The 23,145-nt window shown below is 41.1% G+C and overlaps 1 protein-coding gene across 24 annotated transcripts in view; it reads right to left on the reverse strand.

The window, feature by feature from the left end:
* Positions 1-23,145, reverse strand: part of Ccdc148 (coiled-coil domain containing 148) — a 310,826-nt gene that overhangs the window by 97,426 nt on the left and 190,255 nt on the right. For all 24 annotated transcript variants that reach the window (XM_052723791.1, XM_052723800.1, XM_052723811.1 and 21 more), the window contains one exon: positions 12,270-12,388. In XM_052723791.1, coding sequence (XP_052579751.1) covers positions 12,270-12,388 — 119 coding nt within the window. The remainder of the gene's footprint in view (positions 1-12,269; positions 12,389-23,145) is intronic.

Raw genomic sequence — 23,145 nt, forward strand, 5'->3', positions numbered from 1 at the left:
CACTTACTCCATTTTCCTAAACTTGATGAGATTTGCCTTTGTGACCCAGTGTGCAGTCTATTTTAAAGAAACTTCCATGGGCTGCTGAGAATAATGTGAATTCTGTCGTGTCTGGGTAGAATATTTTGTAGATTTCTGTTAGGTGCATTTGGTCTATGATGTCATTTAACTCTGATGTTTCTCTGTTTATTGTTTGGATGATCTGTCCACTGGTGAAAGTGGACTATTGAAATCACCTACTATTAGGGTTTTGGGTTTAATCTGTGGTTTAATGTCAAGTAGTATTGGTTTTATGAATATTGGTGCACCTGAGTTTGGTATATATATGCTTTGAATTGCAATGTCCATTTGGGAGATTGTTCCCTGGACCAGAGTCAAGTGTCCCTCTGAAGTAGTTTGAATGTAATTGGCCATACTTTCACAGGGAGTGGCACTATTAGGAGGTGTGGCTTTGTTGGGGTAGGTATGGCCTTGTTGGAAGAAGTGTGTCACTGTGGGCTTGGGCTTTGAGGTTTCCTATGCTCAGGATACTGCCGAGTAAGTCAGTCAATTTCCTGTTGCCTGAAAGATGGACTCTCTGTTGTTGACTGGTTTTTTTGTTTGTTTTTTTGTTTTTTGTTTTGTTTTTTTTTTTTTATTTACAGTGGCTGCCCTTACACAACTGTTGTCCTAAGCAACTGCTGTCCTAATCAATGACAGTAATTGTCACTACCAGCAGTGGTTCTACCTCAAAGGCTGCAGCCTGAAGGAACAGAATTCCCTCAGGCACCAACTCTTTCAAAGCTACTAAGGGAAACTTTATCTACATCTCTATCCCCCTAAAGAATTCAAGATTCAAAAGTTGAGGTGGAATTCTGCTAGTTCGGAGAGGTTGAATAGCAAGTAGCTCACCTTCTCCCTTTGCTGGCATCTTCCAAAAAGCCCAGTGTCCTTTCACTCAGCCCCCACTTAAGAATCCTAGCTTCCTACACAGGGTTCCTCCCTACCACTTCCTGTCAACTACTTGCTGACTCAGCCTCCTGCTCATAGGTTAATTTTACTTAATCAAACAAATGTAACACATCTTTGCATTGTTAACAAAAGTAGTAGGAAAAAATGCAACGTACTTTAAAATAATATTCCACAATAACTCTCATCTATTCCTCCAGCACGTCTGCCTGCTCCCTGCCATGATGACAATGGACTGAACCTCTGAAAGTGTAAGCAAACCCCCCTCAATTAAATGTTTCATTATAAGAGTTGTCATGGTCCTGGTGTCTTTTCACAGCAATAGAAAACCCTCTTTATCTCTTCTAATTAGTTTTGGCTTGAAGTCTGTTCTGTTGGTTGTTAGATTGGCAATACCTACCATGACACTGTCTGCTTACAATACTCATTTTCATCTTCTCACTCTAAGGTACTGTTTAGCCTTGAAGGTGAGGTGTAATTTTTGTGAACAACAAAAGATGGACTCTGTTTCCTAATCCAGTAGGCTAGCCTGTGTCTTTAGACGGCAGATTTGAGGCTATTATTATTTCATGTTATTATTGAGAGATGTGTATTAATTGCTGTCATTTTTACTTTTGGTATTTGTTTGCTTCACTGTACTTTTCATAACAGCTATGCTGGTATCATTTCTTTTTTTCCTATAATCTGTTATAGATAACCGTCTTTCTTTTCAGTCCAAAGTATCCTTTCTAGTATTCCACTGCAGGGTTGGCTTAGTGGTCAGAAGTTTCTTTAGCCTGTTTATCACGGAAAGGTTTTCTTTCTCCTTCACTTATGACAGATAATTTTGCAAGGTAAAATACTCTGTGGTCTTTTCAGAATTTGAAGCACATTGCTCCAAGTCTTAAAACCTTCTGACTTTAATTAAAGTTTTCATTGAGAAATAAGCTGTTATTCAGATGGGCCCACCTTTACATACGACTTAGACCTCTTTTTTGTAAGTTTCAATAGCCTTTTGCTGTTTTGTATAGTTAGCGTTTTATTTATAATATTGCATTAAGAGTTGCTTTCTGTTCCTGTCTATTTGGCATTCTCCATGCTTCTTGTACCTCTCTTTCCCTAGATTTAGGAAATTTTCTTCTATGATTTTTTAAAGACATTTTCTGTGCCTCTGACCTGGGTTTCTGCTCCTCTTTCTATGCCTATAAACTCATAGCATTGATATTTTCATGGTGTCTCATAGACACTGCATAGTCTATGCAAGCATTAAAAATGTATCATTTTCTTTCATTGAATGATCCAATTCTTTCCCTTATCTTCAGGCTCTATCTCCCCATCTTCCTATTTTTCATGCGATCCATTCTGTTAATAAGGCTTTCCTCTGATGTTTTCACTGATTTATTTTTATTATACTTGTTGAATTTTTCATTTCCAGCTGCATTTCACTTTGGGTTTCCTTTAGCATTTCTATCTCTCTTTTGAATTATATTTTCATATCCTGAATTGCCCTTCTTTATTTCATTCAGTTGCTCCTTGTGTTTTGTTTTCTTGGGCTTCAATCAGGATTTTCTTCCTGTCCTTTTTAAGTTCATTCAGGCATTGATTCATGCTTAATCTCTTTGATTATGTTCATAATTGTTCTTTTGAATTCTGTGTCCTATGTTTCGTCTAAGTTGTTCTCACAGTTATTAAAGAACTAGTGATCTGGGAAAATGGATGGTCTTAGGGTTTTTTGTTTTTGTTTTTGTTTTTTTGCATTGCTTGTCTTTTTGTGATGACTTGAGAATCTAGACTTAAGCTGTTGGCTGTGAGTCTTGACAAGTGTTTTTAGTTCACCTGTATTGAGTGGGAGTTTGGATCTGTGCCTGCTGTTATCTTTATTTGCCTGGTTTGGGATCAGCTAGGAGATGCTTGAAACTCAAGCTCTGACCTCTCTGTTCTGATTCACAGATGGAGTCTCTGGGTTGACTCCAGCTCAGCTAGGGGAAGGGGTAGTTTCTGAGAGCATAGATTTTCTGGTGGTGTGCATGAGGTGCTGGAGAACAGAGCAGGTGAGGACTCCCTCTGTAGAGTGAGCAGACAATGGACACAGATCCTTGGATGATATAGGCAATGGATACAGGTCCAGCATAGATTTTCAGATGGTATGGATGAGGTGCTACAGGGTAGGGTAGGTAAGGACTCCCTCGGTGAGCAGACACTGGATACAGGTCCTCAGATGGTGAGCTTAGAATGCCAAAGGAAAAGGATGATTTCAGTTCCACCTGCAAAGTAAGAGGCAGATTCCCACAACGAGTCCTGGGGTAGTGGGGATAGAGTGGGGAGCCCTGAGGAGAGAGTGGGGGTTCTACCTGAAAACTGAGTGACATGAGTCCTGCAAGTAGGAAAGATGTCCTGGGAAGATGGTGGACTTGGGGTATTCCATGGGGGAGCAGGGCTCTTCCTAGCTACTGGGTGGCGAGGAGTCCCTGGTTTGAGGTGTCTGAAGGAAAAGAGCCAAGAGGAGCAGGGGTCTTGCCAGATGTATCGGCAGCTGGAGAGTCCCAGAAAGACAAGGGGCTTGGGGGTGTCCTAGAAAGTACCTGAGGTGCTTTCTCTTTAAATATATATTAAACATTTTGAAAATACTAACTTCACATGTTGATTTTTCCTGGAAACACTTCCTATAAGTCATCCCACTATTGAAAGAGCAATGTCAAACAGTTTCCATACCAGATCCACATCCTGCTCCTTAGTGAACCTGGCTGGGATGGTGGGGGTGGGGGGGAATGCTGGTATGGAAAACCCATTTCTCACTTCCCTAGAATAAAGCGACTCCAGGGAAGCCCTGCATTTTGCATGCACTATGCCTACACAGCACAGAGATAGGGTGAGTTGTCCAGAGAGCATGGGAAAGCATTTATTTCTCATGATTTGAAGAAGGTCTTATTAGAAGCACAAGCCAATTTCTGGGGGAAAAAAACAAAACCAGGAACTGGCAGGTTCTGGAAGGAGAAAGAAAGAACTGAGAGGGGACGGACGGTCAGGACCACAGGTGATCTCCATGCATGGACTGTGGTCATAGGTGTGAGTCTGCACATTAAGGATGAGCGAGACTGGTTATGTTGCCATCAGCAGATTCCTTGGAGACTGAGACAAAAGACACAAAGGACATCACGGCAAGGGCAGTGAAGACCGAGAAAGATGCCGGAGGATGAGTAAACCAAGGTTCGAAGTGTGTACCAAGTCGAATGTCAGTTCTCTAAGGCAGATGCTCTGCCGGCAGCTGCCACCCAGCTCTCCCCCACTAGGAGACGGCCAAGTTTGACTGCACATGTCGTCTTCCAATCCAATGGCAGTCACTGGTGACAGAGGCTATTCTGCAGCTGAAATGTGACTGGTTTGAATTTAAGTACGCTCAAAGTATAAAATGCACACCAGATGTTAAATACTTAAGATGAGGAAAAGGCTGTAAAATATCTCATTAGTGAGTTTTATATTGGTGATGTATTGGAACTACAATGTTTGGGGGTAGTTATTGAATTAAGTGGAATATATTATTAAAATCAATTCCACATGCTTCTTTTCATATTTTTAAGTGGACACCAGAATGTTTTGATTACATATACACCACTGTTTTGCACCCTAGAAAGAGGTTGGCCATTGAGGTAATAAGGAGAATCAGAACATATGTCAGTCAGTCACCCCAGCCAACCCTCCATTTGGAGGAGGCCGCTTCATTGCCAATAGATAGCATAGTTAGTATTCCCCCAAAAGATGTCATCTTAAATGACATTGTTCTGCAATGAGAATTTGAGATACTTCTAAAAAAATACACGTGTGTGTGCACACTTACACATGGATGCAGATGTGTGGATACCATGTACACTTGTAGAAATCGGAGGGAAATCTTGAGTACTGCTCCTCATCACCATGTGCACTTGTAGAAGTCAGAGGGAAATCTTGAGTACTGCTCCTCATCTTTCATGTTGTTTGAGGTAGTTCTTTTGTTTGCTGTTAATTCCAGGCAGTCTGGTCTGTGAGCTTCCAGAGAATCTCCTGCCTCTATCTTTATTTTATTTTATTTTTTTACTTTTATCGATTCTTTGTGGATTTCACATTGTGCATTCCTGTCCCACTTATCTGTCACCTCATACCTGCCCTCTGCCCCTTGGAATCTCTCCCCCCACCAACAAACCAAATTTAAAAGAAAAACCAAAAACCAAGCAAAACAAAGAAATAGAAGAAGAAGAAGAAGAAGAAGAAGAAGAAGAAGAAGAAGAAGAAGAAGAAGAAGAAGAAGAGGAGGAGGAGGAGGAGGAGGAGGAGGAGGAGGAGGAAGAGGAGGAAGAGGAGGAGGAGGAAGAGGAGGAGGAGGAGGAGGAAGAGAAAGAGGAAGAAGAATCTTATTGTCAAGGCCTCTGGTTTCTACTACACCACCGATAATGGGATCTCACTGAGACTCCTCTTGGATATCCTGTTGTTAGAGATCCTGCTGTTTTGGATCCATAGGTTCATCCCCTGCACATGCTCCAACAGTTCATAGATTTGGTGGATATTAGCATAGACCAACTCATAGCCCTGGTTCCTGGCCTGGGTGTTAGGTAGGTTGGTCAGCTCACTAGCTTTCCCTCACAGTCATTACTGGGGTGAGTGTAACACGAATTTCTAAACGGTCTTACTAAATAAAAAACTCAGGGGAACCAGGTATTGGGGTGAATTCTGAAATGTCAGAGAAGCAGAATAAGCCACAGCTAACCTCACCTCGTCAACTTCTCAGCCAATCCTGTTTCCTCAAACTGGAAGCCTCTGAGTCCTCACCCAAATGGATCTCAGCTGAACTGCTGCTAAAAGTCTAAAAGCTTAAAAGCCTGTAGTTCCTGTTCCTCATGTCTTATATACCTTTCTGCTTCCTGCCATCACTTTCTGGGATTAAAGGCGTGTGTCACCACGTCTGGCTGTTTCCCGTGTGGCATTGAACTCACAGAGATCCAGATGGATCTCTGCCTCTAGAAGGTTAGGATTAAAGGTGTGTGCTACCACTGCCTGACCTCTAAGTTTAATATAGTGGCTGTTGTGTTCTCTGATCCCCAGATAAGTTTATTGGGGTGCACAATATATCAACCACAGATGAGCTCTCTGGCACTACCTCCTGATCTCAGGTCCTTAGATCCAGGTCCCCCTTGCTTGTATTGCCAAGACCAGCTCTACTGTTTTGACCAGGCAAGGTGCAGAGCCCTCCAGGTTGCTGTAGGGAGTGTACGGGGGCACTGGGGGATAGGGGGGACATTCTCCTGCTCTCATATCCTCAAGGTTGACTCACCTGCGACCCTGACAGCTCTAGTGTCCTGCCTCTATCTTGACCACTGGCTTTGCAGATGTAAAGCATTTGACGTTAAAGGGGGTTCCAGAGATCTAACCCCGGGTGTTCACACTCATGCAGCTGACACTCTACCCACTGAGCCACCTCCAGCCCTGGAGGTAGCTTTAATGGAGAAGTTTCCTTTTCTCTTCGCTACCCTATATCAGGGGGCCTAATGAAGAAATTGAGATCAGTTATTGAGAAATCGAGGACCCACTCTTCAAATGGGGTTAAGGAGGATAGAGTGAGTGAGCAGTTGATTTGTTAGGAGCTGATATCATATTACATACAAGTTTTGAGCAATGATTTTAAAAATAATACTTACGTTAATATTTATTTGTTATCAGTGGGAAAATATATTGCTCTGAAAAACAGTTAGAAGGTAGACTCAATCTTCAGCAATGAAAAGGAGAAATTGATGATACACAGACAGACCCCAAAGACATTATGCTAAGAAAAAGAACCCAGATGCATTCCATTTGTCTAAAGTGTCCATGAAAGGCAACTCTATTGTGGCAGAAATAGACTAGTGGTTGGTTGGGACTGGAGGAGAGACAGGCACTAAAGGAAGTGAGCAGGAGAGATCTTTATGGCATGTCAGAAATTACTGACAAGCTAACCATGGTGACACAACCCTATAAACTTACTGGAAAGACCACTGAGGCATACACCTAGAACAGGGGGCTTTTGTGATATATAAACTGTTGTTCTTCAGTTAAATGTTTTAAAAAATATAGCTGGGTTTAGTGGCTTCCAATACAGCATACCAGAATTTTGCATCTTTTTATGAAAGGACATGGAAAGTGCCAAAGTATCCTAATAGTCACTGGTTTACTGTCAGGACAGTCAAAATAAAATGAAAGCTACTTAGAAATAAGAGAGTGAAAAATATCATTTCGTATTTTACAGAATGTTGGCCAAAGATACACAAGAAAGATTACAGGCAAAAAAAAAATTGATTGTAAAATAAGAAATTGCAAACAGAATAACTAAAGCTTTCAACTCAAGGGGTAAAACCAAAACAAAACAACAAGAAAACCCCAAAAAACAAAAGCCAATAAATAAAAACTAAATAAACAAAACCTCTTAGCCACCTAAGACCAGAAGATCGATTCAACAAGATCAGTCAATGGATGAACAAACTACTCTTACTGAGGTACAAAACACACACACACACACACACACACACACACACACACACACACACACACACGAGAGAGAGAGAGAGAGAGAGAGAGAGAGACAGAGAGAGACAGAGAGAGACAGAGAGAGACAGAGACAGAGAGAGACAGAGACAGAGAGAGACAGGGAGAGAGAGACAGAGAGAGAAACAGAGAGAGAGAGACAGAGACAGAGAGACAGAGAGATTAAGAGGCCATGGTGGGGAGTGGGGAGTGAGAGGAGATAATTGGGGTGGGTATAATCAAGGCAGATTGTATGGCTGTATAAAGTTGTCAAAGAATAAATAAATGATATTAAAACAACAACAAAACAACTTCAGGTTTCTTTCTCTGACTTCATCTTCAATGACATGAGTTTCCAAAGTTAATTAATTTCAATACTTCATAAACATCCTAGGCTTCACACCTCTGCACCCCTACAGCTGCTATCTTAATGCAGACTTTTTTCTCATCTAAAAGGAACTTGAAATTACCTTCTTGGTCACAAGTTTCTACCTCAATGAAGATAATTTCTAAACTTTCACTGGAAAAAAAAATCTATGTGAAGAAAGAAGAGACTAGAATGCTATTTGGGCAGCATGTTTCTAGATTGGAGATTAAATTTTGTGTATATATCAGCTTTCCTTAACATTATTTTAATGCAAAAGGTCAACAGAATTTGTAAAAGAAAACTGACATAAGAGTAGTTATTTTTGAGAATTCTTGTCCTACTGGACAGCACAGGAGAGTGATTGAACAGCATGCTGTCCATGCGGAAGCATAAATAGAGATCAGCTTTTATTTAATCTAATTAAGAGTCCATATGGAAGCCGGGCAGTGGTGGCGCACGCCTTTAATCCCAGCACTCGGGAGGCAGAGCCAGGCGGATCTCTGTGAGTTCGAGGCCAGCCTAGTCTCCAAAGCGAGTTCCAGGAAAGGCGCAAAGCTACACAGAGAGACCCTGTCTCGAAAAACCAAAAAAAAAAAAAAAAAAAAAAAAAAAAAAAAAAAAAAAAAAGAGTCCATATGGATATAAAAGTATAATTAGAAATGTGATATATAATAAAAGCGGCATATCCAATCAAAGGATAAGGATGAATCATTAGCAATTGGTTCTGAGATAGTTAGCCATCAAATTAGGGGGGAAATAAAGGAAGTCAGACAGTCAGCTCACATTGTTGATGAATATAAATCCCAGACGGTTCGAGGCCAGCCTGGGCTACCAAGTGAGTTCCAGGAAAAGGCGCAAAGCTACACAGAGAAACCCTGTCTCGGAAAACAATAAATAAATAAATAAATAAATAAATAAATAAATAAATAAATAAATAAATCCCAGACGGCTACATGGCTAATTTTTAGAAGAGGAGTGAATAGCATATTCTCCTTTTTAAAAGATTAGGTAAGGTTTTGTTTTGAGGGTTACCATACATTATTTTGAAGGATGCGCCAGGTTTTGTCTTTGTGTGCCATGCATGGTTCCGGAGGAGAACGTTTTTCTAGTTTGTCCCTCTGCAGCAGGGGCTGACTACACGTCACTGCCAGGCCAGGGCACCTTTTCTAATTGCTCCAATGATATTCTTTGCTAGCGGCCACCAGACAGAGTTAAGTTAACAGACAATCTTCAGACAGACAAACATTTCGTTTTCTTCCAGATGGTTACAGTGAACATGTCGGCCCCTTTCGTATGTGCACACGTTCATTCCCAGTGGCTCATTCCCAAGAGCATTGGTGCCCTTACAGAAGACATCAGAGAACTTGTCTCTCCCAGCCAGTGAAGTGAGTCTCCATGAGATGGCTGCTCTCTGGAGGCCAGGGAGGGAATCCTCATCAGAACCTTGTCCCGTTTTGGGTTTCTAACCTCCAGAACTAAGAAAATAAATTTCAGATTTTCAAACCGTTTTTCATGGCACCTCTAGCTGACTAATACAGTGGTACTATATTTTGCATTTTGGTGAAGATTTGTGTGGTTTTCTTACCCTTGTATCTTTGTCTAGGTACATATAGACAATATCTATGTACTTTGTTAAACAGTTGATAATAGCAATGGATTCCAGATAAGACATTACATGAGCACAGGCAGCAAACAGCAGCTTGCATTGATATAAATGGTTTCATTTCTATAAGAATGGCTTTATTACTACATTTTAAAAATAGTTTAAAATTTAAATATTTTGACAAAACTGCATTAGAAGCATCTTGTCATAAAAAAAGGTCAGTTCATGGAAATCACTTATATAGAATGTTCTTACTATGTTCTAGGCAGTGAGTTACATTCACTATATATCTGATACTTTTAATCATTTGAAGTAGATGCTATCTATATATTCATGGTAAAAATGACAAACTAAAGCACAGAGACACTAGTTTACCCAAACTTCATACAGCTGTAAAAGACAAAGCCAAGGCTCTACCGGCAACAACCCAGTTCTGGAGTCTTCTCTCTCATGCTCAAGAACACGTTGAAAATTGGGTATTTGGAACATAGAAGGCTAGTGGAAACATTGACAAAATAATTTGAATAAAATGAGATGTGGATGTGATCATCTTTTTGTTATGTCAAGCCACATGAAACCTTCAAAATGCCACTACTTTTAACTGCAAAAGGAAAGTTTCATATTCTCTACCCATTAATTTGTTGATGAATGTGTTATTTCCATGAACCTTCATCTTCCATATTCAAAGCAGAAATAGATAAATGAGCAGAGTTTTCAGACTCTTGAGGGCACATCTGCATACCCTGATGGTAAATCTGGAAGCTAATATTTTGGGTCTTCTTAATCTGATGTGAAGAAAGTGCCTTAGGTTAAAACATCAAACATGATTTTTATTGTATTATATTATTAGAGAAAAAAATGTTTTAACCTATCTACCAAATTTGTTAGTGCCAGAGTGGTTACAGATGAATATAGCTTCTGGTCATTGTCAGAAGTGAAAGCTTTTTTACATGTTAGACTACATCTCAAAACACAGAATGAGAATTATATTTCTATCTACATCACTTTTTTTTAGACAGGTATTATATCCTAGGCTGGTCTTGAACTTGCTGTGTAGCTAAGGGTGACCTTGAACTTCTGATCCTCCTGTCTCCATCTCAAGTGCTGAGATTACAGGCATGTGGCACCATACCTGGGTTTTGTGGTGTTAGGGACTGAACCCAGCCAGGGCTCTGTGGCTGCCACTCAAGTCTTCTTCCAGTGGTGCTACATCCCCAGCCCACAAAGCATCACAGTGTTTTTGTGGAGAATTATGGCTTGGATATATCACATTTAAAAGCCCTTCCTTGGTGATTTACCCATTGGTATGCAAGGATTGGCTTCACGATTATTTAAATCTGTATTATTCCATCAAAGGAGTTGATATGTATTTATCACAAACTCTTAAAAGTGACCAGCTTTCTAACCTTCAGATGTTTTCCAGTGGACAAGGCAGAGCCTTGGGGAAGGTAAACAACTGATGTTTCCAAGGTCATACACTATTCAAAGTTGAGTTAAGAATAAAACCCTGAGCTACAGCTCCTGGTCCTCAGTCCTTTTTGCTATGCTGTAATATGGCTATTTTTTCCTGTTATGTAATACACACTAATCTGATTTGCTTTTTCTTCTTTTCAACTGAAGCTCTGAATCAGCTAATCTTGGTAATTACTAGGACAGGAAGCAAAAGACTGAAAATGGTTCTGTAATCAGAGAAGCTCCCTGCTATGAGAGATGTTCTATTAGAAGCATGTTCCAAATGCTGGAACTCCACATCTGTTCTGCTTTTCCCACCCCTTAAGTTCCTGTGGCTCTCTTTCTTTTCCTGGGGGAACTTAAATGGCTCGGCCAGCCTCCTGACCGCGGTCTTTGCATTGCCCTTTGGTGCGCAGCTGTAGGGGGCTCCTATTTACTTCTTTCTGGGCTGCAGCATGGTCTGTCCTCTGGTAACCACTTGTATCTTGGCCTCACTTGCTGTTTGCTCTTTGGTTGTTTGACCTCTTGACCTTGAGTTCAGGCTTTGTTATATTTTTGGTTCCATTCTCAACTCTAAAGTACTGAGATACCCGGGAAACAATGTAACGATAACCCAGGAGCCGGTTAGGACAAGAAACACCTATAACTCTGGAGACAGTCATAACTTGTTTCTTCCATAGGAACTCTCCCTCAGCCGGAGAGACTTCCTTAGTGTCTGCTTGATCTCTTTATGTAACAGGTTTCCTGATAGAGAATCCATCTCTTTATTTTCGGATTTTCCTTTCCAGATTACTAGGATTTTTACTGTTTTCTTTTTGGCCCCAATACAGTAATCTTTAAAAAAAACCATTGTTTTAATCTCTTGGCGTAACACATAAAATAAGAAGACGAGCTCATTATCTCCAATGTCCTTCCCAGCTCTGCAGTTACATAATTGCAGGAAATTCTAGGGCACATTTTCATATATGACTTTAGTGAGTTCATTGGAACATCCACACAGCTCTGTATAATTGTGGATTGTCTTTCCCAGCCTCAGTCACAGTAAGTGGACCCTTTTCTTATTAAAATAATGGTTTCCTCCTCCTGGGTCAAAATATTAATTCACAGCAGCCGCCTGTAGCATTTCATGCACACAGTGGGCAATCAGTTGCCAGAAAACCCTCTGTGAGAGCTTTAACTAGGAAGTCATCAAAGGAACAAAATGGCAAACTGGGGGTTTAAGTATGAAAGTGAGAGTTTAAACTATATTATAGAAATCATTTTATCCGTGTGTAGATATAAATATTGAATGGCAACATTCGGTGTGAAGGATGCTCGCTCTGATATCGTTTATCCTAATGTATTGCAGAAGGCGCTTTCGCAGCTCACTATGGCGGTCTCAAACCCCTCCCTTACCTCTCTCTGTCTTTCACTGACTGTTCAGCCATTAATGTCTTCAGCTCTTCTAGACGCTGGAGATCTCTCATTTCCATGTCTTGCCACTTCTGTTGTTTCTTAGCCCAGTATTTCCTTATCTGTCATAGAAATGTTACATCAAATTTAAATTAACACTGGATAAAATGGAGGAGGAGCATAACTTTATCCGGTTGCTCATACAGCAAAGAGCAGATTGAAACGGCATTTCATTTTTATTTTTGGTTGTGCTTTAGAACTTCCTATAAAATATTGGCAACAGAAAAAAATAAATGAACACACAAAGGTATGAGTCTCTGAAACACTCCTGGCTTAACAGTTTCTGAAGTGGAAATGTAATGTGTGCTGAGACCCAGGTTTTAATCTATGGCTGAAATCATCGACTTTCAGGGAACCACAAAAAAAGAAATGTGTTACTGCCTCTGATGAATATGACCTACCTGTTACCCAGGAGTATTTTTATCCTCTTATGGTAATGCAGTCTTTAGCAAATATAGCATTAAAACTATTTTTACCTTAAAAGCATGGGCTTATTTATGCTAATGGACAGCAGGATGCAGAAAGCTTTATGCTCCCGGGGAAGTGGCAGGAGATGGGTGGGAGGAAGGAGGGAAAGAATGAATTAACACGGTTGTGGTAAAGAGCAGTCTCGACCTATGTGGTAAAATCAAGGTCGTGCTCACCGTGCTCACCAGGTTCACGAAGGTGGAAAGCGTCTCTCTTCCTGAGCCCTGTTTTCTTCTCTCCATGGAAGCCAGCTACAAGCGCTATTTGCAGGGAGCCGAAACCATCTCTGGTTCCACAGTGTGCTTAGGCCACTCAAGTTAATAAAAGCCTCTTCTGCTACTCTAGGCTGCCATGTTGCGGGCTCAAGACACTGGGTCTTGCTAGTGAAAGACGGTGGCACTTCAGTGGTGACAGGCAGCAGTCTGCAGGGCGACTGGCTAGCCTCACCTCCAGGGTGGCACTTCCTCTTCGGAGTTGGGATATGAAAAGCTAAGTGCTTTCCCAGCTGGCCCCAGCAGCACGGTCTCTGCCCTGGGAGCCTCTCAAGAGGGAGCTGAAGCTCCTGGCCACAGCCAGAGAGATGCTGCAGCTGCAGGGGAACCTGGTGTAAGGTGGTACCCACACGACATGACTCAAGTCAGAGTTTAAAGAGAGAAACTTTCCTCTCTTCCACCGACCCTCTCTCTTCCTGCCTCTCTCCTTTCTCCCTCTGTCCCCTTCCTGATGCAGTCATTAACAGTGCTTACTCCTGACCTGGGCCCCCGGAGACTCAAGGCCACAAGCTGAAAGGTTCCTCACAGCTTCACACTTCAGAGCACCTCTTCCTTGCTATAACTAGAATCCTTGGAAGAACTGCTCACTCTCTGATATGGCATTCTGGGAAGTGCTTTTCATTTGTTATTAACTATGACTTTAAGAACACTATCACATATTTCTCACACACAATTCCTTCTATTTTCCATATTTATATTGTCTGAATACAGCACCCTTTGCCTGTTCTTGCCAGTGCTAGGTGTGAACTTCCAGGTCACCTCCAGGTCTGTGTCAAGAATAACCTCAAAGCTACCTCTGCCTGTCTAGGCAACGTCTGAATTTCCGTTCAAGCTGTTATTCTTATAGTTCTTCTAAAGAACTGTGTCCTGCTTCAGCATTCGATTATCGCTGGTGTTCTACCCCTTAAATTATATAGCAATAGACTGTCTGACAAGAATTGGCTCCTCTCCACCTTCATCCTCTGGGTTCTACCTCAGTACAGTTTAGTGTTCGGCCCTCAACGTGAGGCTTGGCTAAGCAGTACATCCTCTCTCCCGCTTGATGGCAAAACATGTGATTTCCTAATCTTGGCACTTCTAGGTGTCTTCTAGAACATAGCATGTACTTAATAACCATTTGATTAATAATACAATTGTATGAACAGGTACCAAATTCATGGCTTTGGTGGGACCCTCAGTGACTTTTTTTTTTTTAATGAATGCTTCGTCAGTAGCTCCCAATTTATGAATGGCACACCAAGACACGTTCTCTATGTTCTGCTCTGTCCCCACCACTGCTTTCTCACTTTTCACAGGGTGTCTGGAAGCTCTAACCTCCCTTCATACCCCACCAAGGAGAGAAAGGGCCGTCCTTCCTTCAGTGCTCGTAAGCATATGCTCTAGAGACTCAGAAAGACCCCGACCCCAGGAGCAGCTCTCCATTCTGAAATCTCCCTACTGCACCCTCTGGCCCTCTCTTCATTCCGCCTCAGTGCTCTGTGTGCTGCTTCCTTCTCCGCCGTCCAATTAAACACATCTCTCTCCAGTTAAAAATCCGAAGAAAGACTTCTTTTAAACTACCAAGGCGATAGCAGCATGCTTTTCCGTTAAAGCACCTGAGACTGTTTACTGTGTTCCACTTTTACATCTATACTATCCCCCACTCACAGAGTTCTTATCTCTGCCTTCTAAAGAGGAGAAATTTACCAAGCAACAGGGAAAGGCAGAGCAATTATAGGCCAGTAGTAAATCCAAATATATCAGTAATAATCCAGGCAAACTCATTGCCTTTACTAGTGACTTACAAAGGATCAAGTCAAATAATCATTTCGAGTCTTATTTTATCAATAATTGGTATTTCTGTATGTTTCTATTAACCTTTATGTCTATTGTTAAAACATTACTGGCTTTGGCATTCATTTGTTCAATAAATATTTATTAAATACATGCCTGGAGCCATATACTGTACTATTTACTTAGGATATGGTATTTATAGCAATTGTCATAAAATTGGGACTTCATAGAGGAGAGACACAATAAAGAAATAAATGAATGACCAAGTCATTGTATATCCTGTTAATTCCTAGCAAGGAAATAATGGGGTGATAATTCAGAATAGTTCGGGTAGCTTTATTAGATGGTTTTCAGATGCCTTCAATGGGACATTTGAGGAAAAGATGAAAGATGAAAGTGAAATGGCCATGGAGGAGAGAGAGACCAGCGGAGGATGAGGAAGCCATGGGTTCAGTAGCATTGGCCAGGAAAGAACTCTCGTGTTCTGGGAATTGAGAGGAGACTGAACTAGAATTGCTGGGTAAATCCAGAAAACTAGAATTGGCAGGTAAATCTGGAAAACTAGAATTCGTGGGTTAATCTAGAAGACTAGAATTGGTGGGTAAGCCTAGAAGACTAGAATTGGTGGGTAAATCAATACAAGAGGCCAAACTGGAGAGTTGCTAGGGTCTAGATGAGCAGGCCAGGATTCAGAAACGAGGAATTTCAGTCAAGGTGTGACTCTGGATGTAGAAGGATGACTCAGCCTGTTCAGTGGAGAGTGGAGAGCAGAGGGGCCAAGGAGTAAGGAGATCAAATGGAAATGCGAGGCTCAGGTGGTCACTTGAACTCAGAACCGGAGTGCAGTGTAGGGGTGAGGCATGCTTGAGTGTGGGATCAGCATGCTTGTCGCAGAGTTTTGCATATTCAAGGCCTGGAATAAAGAGCAAGCAATGAGTGCCAGCATTTTGCTTTCGTAACTGTGAGACTGAAGCATCAGTAACCAAGATGGAGGAGTGGGTTCATAACAGGCTTGGAAAAGAAGGACAAGCAGAAGGTCACTTTGGGGCATGTAGCTCCTGATAGGCCTGGAACAGCTCTAAGTGGAGACATCGGACATCTGGAGGTGTGAACTGCCGCAGGGAGAACTCAGTCCTGGAGGCTCAAATGAAGCATCTATTTGTGGGAAAATATCAGATGTCCGAGACTAGGGAGAAAAGATGCCGACCTTATTTACATCTTTATTTTCACACTTTTCCCTGGAGAATGGCTCACCTTCTCACCTCCACTGTGGCATCTCATTATGTTGTCAAGACTAGATCAAGCCTAGCTCCATCCCCTGCAGCAAGAACCCTTCGCTTATTATTTATTAAGCTTCTCTCCTTGGTTCTTTTACATGGCACTTCCTGGGATTGTTCATGGTCTAGGGAGCCTTTGCTATATGCCTGGGATTGTGCTGCCCTGCCTTTTTGATTGGGAAACCCTTCTTGGCCCTCTTTTAAGTCTTATCCTTCAGCACTGCCTTCTTAGCCATTCTTCCTTTGTCCTCTTCCAGCTACGGTGAGGTGTGCCTGTTAGAACATTATTTATGTTTTCTTGGCATAGCATTTTCCGTATGGACCTTTGTTACTTATCATTGTATTCCTAGTACCTTACATCGTGTCTGACATATACTAGAGTTTAGATGGTCACAGTTAGATGAGTGGACATTTCTCCTGGTCTCTGGCCCAAGAATAACAGCAGTGGATGGGAACTGGGCCAGCAGTTTTATTTGTAAGATGGTGAAGTCTGAACTAAGTACTTCCCCAAGGAAAGTTCCATTCACGTCTCATCAATTAATAGGAGCAGAAAGTGTGGGTCGGGAATTATTGGCTCTGTGAGCTTCAAATTAAAATCCTGGCTAAGGATGTTTAACTAGACCTTTGAGATATTTGTTGAGACACAGAACCCAAATGCACTGAGTTTTAGACTTCTTATGTAATCTTTAAAACATTACAGTGATGGCTGCTCAGACAGTTAATATAAGTGATAAATTAAATGTCAAGTTCTTACTTGGGCGTGAAGTTTCTAACAAAATAAAACAAGCTCTCATTGTCCTGCTCTCCTCTTTTGGATGCTGATTTGTCCTGGATGCACGATGTGGATCCACAGTCCCACATCTCCATCATTTTAGTAGACTTACACCAGTGAAAGCATGAACAAACCAAGGAAAATAGTCTCTGCATAGATTTATGTACCAAAGTGTAATACTATTTTTTCCAGAGCATTTAGATCATTTTTATATCCTATCTCACTTTAGCCATCTTCAAAACAATTTGTTTCTTATTAACAAACCGACTAGAAAGCATGATGTTTATGCTCTAAGCATACATCAGAGTTTACCCTTAAAAAACATAGACGAGTGTCAAACAGCCATTAAATTCACCATGAAATAAGACTTTCTTACTTACAGATAGAAAGCAGAAGCTCAGAACGAAAGCATTATCATAGGAAAAGGGTTGGCCTCTAATTTCCAGCTATCTGTGTGATATTGAATCTTTGAACAAACAGACTTCTGGACAGTGTTCCCAAGTGATTATCACCAGAACTTTAATAACTTTGCAGTGGGAGGTCATAACACTTAACCAGACATACAGACAGTATGATACACAAAGGTTAAAATAGTCAGTCTCTTTCCCAACAAAGCATTAAGACAAAGCAAACTGTGATTTCATCTTCTGGCTTCTAATTTTTTTAGATAGCTCCTTTCACCCTACAGCTGGCCTTTCTCCTTGTGGCCTGCGAAATGCAGCCCCATATAAAAATGCAGCAGTGCCATATAGAAAGACCCGACTGGACATCATAATAAACATTCGCTTTTTACTTTATTTTTCCTGTTACTTTAACAAACATAATAGTACAACTACCTCTGCTTTGGCACATAATTGTATGACCTCCTGAAAGGCAAGAGACATTTCTTATACAGTGACATGTTTTGTATCCAGTGTCATCTTTCAGGAGGGAAATAAAAACTCATTGTACCAGGCTTTCTTTTTCTTTGGGGCCACAAACCTGCTCCCAAATCATGACACTGAGACTCATTAGTTATGAATGCTCAGCCTCAGCTTATGCTTGACCCGGTAGCTCTTACATCTTAACCTGCTTCTCTTCCTCTACGTTTTCCTGTGGGGCTTTTTACCTTTCTTTTTTTTCTTTCTCTCTGTATGTCCCACTTTCACTGCTTCTCATGTCTGGCTGGCTTTTGGCCCCAGGTGTCTCCATCTCTCTCTTCCTCTATTTTTTCCTCCTTATTCTCTCTCGAGCCTAGATTTTTCCTCCAACTTATTCTCTCTGCCCGCCAGCCCTGCCTATCCCTCTCTCGCCTAGCTATTGCCCGTTCAGCTTTTCATTAGTCCATTCAGGTGCCTTAGGCAGGCCAGGTGAAATAAATGCAACACATCTTTACAAAATTAAACAAATGCAGCACAAATAAATGTAACACATTTTTACATAACAAATGTAGCATAAACAAATGCAACATACCTTCACCCAGTTAAAGCAATATTCTGCAGCATAAACAAATGGAACACATCTTTATATACTTAAAACAACATTCCACAACAACTCATCTGCTGAATTGATGCAATGAAATATTATGCAGACAGGAGGCATTGAAGAAAATACTGTTCTGGGTTTCGCTCATATAAATCCCAATATACCTGAATAGACAATAACAGTGCTACGTACCAGTCACTAAACTGATTGGTAACGTCACGGGGCATGGTATTTCATCCCAAGACTGCGCATGCCTGGTACTTCTCTCGGTCAAATTGCTTGGGAGAGCCAAATCAAGCTACTTGATGCCAGAGGTGAACTCTTAGCCACTCTTACTCTCAAAATGTTTCAGTCAATGTCATCTCTCCTGTGCTTCGTACTTGAACATCTCTGTGAGTCTACTGACTGACATCCATTTCCAAACTGAAAAGACTAGCCTCAGGTTGGAGAGTCGGAAGGCCCAGCAGTGAGGAGTGCTTGCCGCTCTCAACAGAAGTTCCTGCTTTACTTACCAGTGCTCATGCCCAGTGGCTCGTGACCACTTTAACACTGGTGCCAGGCATCTGACATCCTCTTCCAGACTCACCAGGCACCCATGTGCATGCCAGCACACAAACATATACATATACACCTTAGTAAAACTGAATTTAAATTTTAAGAGGTTCCAGTGATTAATTCTCACAGCCTTCATTGTGCAAAAGCTCTCTACAAGAGCAGGAAATCAAAGCCAGATCTCTGGTGTACAGAAAAGGAAGTCAATTTTACGACTATACTACCTGGTTATTTGAACTTCATGGATATCTTTCTGGCCAGAATTCAAATTGCTCATATTTCTGATACGTTCCCTTGCCCTAAACTTGACTATTTCAGACACTGAGTTACAAACTGATAAACATCCCTGGCTAGTAAGAGAATGAACTAGCATACATTTTCTCCTGAATGATAGGATAAGACTATGAATAAGGGATCAGGCCAGCAAGAAGGCTCAGTGGATAAGAGCAATTGCCACCTGATGACCTGAGCTTCTCACGACAAAAGGAGAGAACCAGTTCCCATAAGTCACTTGTCATCTGATCTCCACCTGTGTGCCACAGAATGCATGTGATCTGTACATGTGTGCTATGGAATACATACATGTGTGCATATATGTGCACACAAGCATAAATAATTACATTTTTAATAACAAGAAAATGCTCAGAGACTTTAATTACTAAAAAATAAGCTTTTAAAGTGCAACAAGTATGGAAATTGTCAGGTTTATATGTAGGTATGTTCATTAGATCCTTAAAAGAATGAAAAGAATGGCAATAAGAGAAATATCCCAAATTGTTAGATTATCAGATGAACTATTTGATGAAACACCACACACGCAGTAAAAATCCTACATAGGAAAAAGGGGAAATACACAAATACTGACATGTAAGGAAAAATAATGATTTAAAAACATACATGTATGTATGAAGAAATGTTTAAGGCCATTGCTATTAAAACCTTTCTTTTGGGAGTGATGCAGGTTTGGGGTGTTTTTCATAGTATTTTGTATGATTGTCTGTATTTTCACAACAGACATAAAATACTTTGTTATTACAAAAGTTTGCTTTTTAAATTTAGGCAAAGAAAGCACATTTTTAGGAAGTGCATCCAAGGAGCATGGCTATCATTCTTTCCTGAAGTTCTCAAACTATCTTCTTGTATCAAGCCCAATCACAGGATAGTGTATAGAGGATTAATCTTGTCTATAGTTGTATAACACTATGCCTTTCTGCCAGCTTGCATATTGCATCATGTTCACATTCTTTAGAAATGTTTCATGGAATCATGATTCAATTTAGGCTTTATAAAGGCCTCATACAAAACTTCTATTAAAAATGCTGCCTATAGGGTAGGTCATTTTTTCTTTCAATATATGGTCCAGCTCCTGATATACTGGTATGATGCCCATTAGTAGCAAATGGGAACTAAATGCTCTTTTATTTTTTTTAACTGAGTCCAATTACAAAATCTCTCTTTACTTTTCATTTGCTGACATAACTATATTCCTATCCCTTTAATTTCTTGACTCGTATTCTCTTACTGATTTCTCATAACAATAACCCTTATAAATAAACACATGGCACAAAAAAAATCAGGATAAACGGAAAAAGATGTGCTAAAAGGAAAGTTGAAGGGGAAAAGGAGAGTTGAGATTCAGGCAGTGGGGAGTTGAGCAGCACTGAGCTGCTTCGCCACCTGTAGACCAGAGACAGCATTGTGGGAGGGGCAGCAGATGGAGCAGAGACCTTTGGTAGACAGAACAATAGTCAAACACAACACAACAGGGCAAGAGGCTAGGGGCGGGGATCACCAGTCTCTCATCTTGCACTTTTGCTGAATGCAGTCAGAAGCCAGAGGCCAAGAAAGACACACAGAAAAACCCAAGAGCCACTGAATGAAGGGTGGAGATATTAATTTTTTTGACTATAAGTATTTAGAAGTAGTTGCTACCTACATGCATGCAGAAGTAACATTTTAGGCGGCGCTCACTTTGGCCACTTCTTCATAGCAGAGCTTCCCACACAAATTGGTAATAAGCTGCTTTCTGTTGTGATGTATCCTTTGTCCACATAATAAGATGAGCCAAGAAAGTACTCTGGGGTAAACACATTAGTTATCTCACTCTTAATTGAAATGCCAGGTGGATTTAAAAATAACTGTCATGGCTTCTTTAGGAGAAAAGATTGTTTTCAGGATGGGCAATATTACATAATGATCATGTCGTATGTTGACGTCGCTGAAATGAATTGGCCCATAATCTTGCTTAATTTCTCTCTTTTCACTATTCATTAGAAAGGGAGTTTATATACTAAGGATGTTGTATTTCAAGACATGAAGCATCAGGGAGAGTAAAAAGTAATCAGGCCTCAGAGTCATTCAATCATGACTTCTTAGAGCTCAGGTGATTTTTGTGAACATTTAATCCAAACACTTCATTTTACAACTGAGAGGACAGAATACCACACAGGCTGCATAATGCGCCAAGGTCATCCAACGTATTAGGGCCCCTGGGACTGTCACGGCTTCCTCTCCGCTTTAACATCAATCCATGTGCTGTGTATAGCTAAGTGGTTGTATGTGCGTATGCAGCAAACACACTCACTCAACCAATACTCTGTGAGTTCTTGGTTCCATGCATTGGAAATAAATAAAAAAAACCAATTCCCATTTCTTATGAGTATGCATTCTAGAAAAATAAGTGAAGGCGTGTGTGTGTGTGTGTGTGTGTGTGTGTGTGTGTGTGTGTGTGTGTGTGTGTGTATGTGCCAGGTGTGATAAATGCTGAGGAAAAAACTAGGACAGTATGATAGATGACAATGGGAAAGGGGGTCACCAAGGATGCTCTCACTAGCATGAAGTTTGTTTGGGTCCTTCACTGAACTGAGACAGACATCTTGGAGGAGGAGGAGAGTTCTAGGCACAGGGGAACACCAGTGCAGAAGGCTGGGAGACAGATGCTAAGGAGGAGGTATGCTCATGGAGGAGGAAGCAGATAGTTGCAGCTGGAATAGAAGCAGGTGGGAAGGGGTGGGAGATGAGATCCAACCCACACTGGGTCAGTGCAGGGAGGAAGATCAGGCAGGGCCTTTGAGAGTGGTGAACTTTTATTTCACATGGATGAGGACTCCATTGGTGCATGTTTTGGCAGAGGAGTGATATAATCTGAAGTGAGTTTTACAAAGATCAGCATGACTGCTTTGTAAAAAAGAACGTAGGTGTGGAACATTGAGATAGGAAGAGGAGGAGTAGAGGAGCTAACTGGGAGACCCAGAGGCTGACACAATGCTTCTACTTGATTTTAAAGACAGAGCTTCTATCCATGTCAGAAGGTAAATATATGGAGGGAAAATATGAATCAACAGTGACTCCAAGACTGTTGGGCGGAGCACTGCAGATTCCATCTGCATTGAGAACAGGAAGGAAAGGATGGCGTTAGGTCTGGAGGGAATGCAGAACCACAGCTTTGGCATTTAGATTTGAGAGAGTTGGGTATGTAAGTGTAGTATGGGTATGAAGTATAGACTTCAAAAGGACTATTAGCAGTACTACTCAGCATATAAATGATGAGAAGTTATATTAAGTTTGTTGAGATCTACTAGATAATATACAAACTTAGATGACTAAGCCTCCAACACAATCCAAAGTTTAAGAAATAGAAGAATGAGGAAAACCCACCCAAGTTGGCTGAGAAGAAAGTCCCACTGTGGTGGAATGGCTTCCTGGAAGTAAATCAAATCGTTTTCCAAAGACAAGGCTGTGACCAGTTCTGTCATAACAGTTCCAGGAAGATGAGAACTAAGAACTGACCACTGGGATCAGTCAGTGGAACATGGAGGTCAAACACAAGCTTGCCAAGTGCAGGGTTGCTGAAGTTGAAGGGCACAATGGTTCAAGAGCACAGGAGTAAAGAAAAAAGTGTTCCACATCACTAATCATCAGAGAAATGCAAATCACAATAACCCTGCACACGACCTCACTCCTGTTGGAATGATTACTGTGAAACAGGAAAAGGTTAACAAGTGCTGGAGAGGATTACAGAAAAGCAAACACATGCACACTTGGTGAGGAGGCAAATCTTGGAGTACAGTATGGAGGGTCTTTTAAAAGTTAACAAAGAACCACCCATAGTCCATCAATCCTAATACCGGGATATCGCCAAAGAAAATTAAGATTATATGATGAGACATACTGTGTTTCCATATTTACTGAGGCACTATTTATTTGCATCAGTGAAGAAATGGAAGCAACCCAAGTGCCTA

This window comes from Peromyscus californicus, unplaced genomic scaffold, assembly GCF_007827085.1.
Source record: "Peromyscus californicus insignis strain IS unplaced genomic scaffold, ASM782708v3 Scaffold_7__1_contigs__length_154581171, whole genome shotgun sequence".
NCBI classification, from domain to species: domain Eukaryota; kingdom Metazoa; phylum Chordata; class Mammalia; order Rodentia; family Cricetidae; genus Peromyscus; species Peromyscus californicus.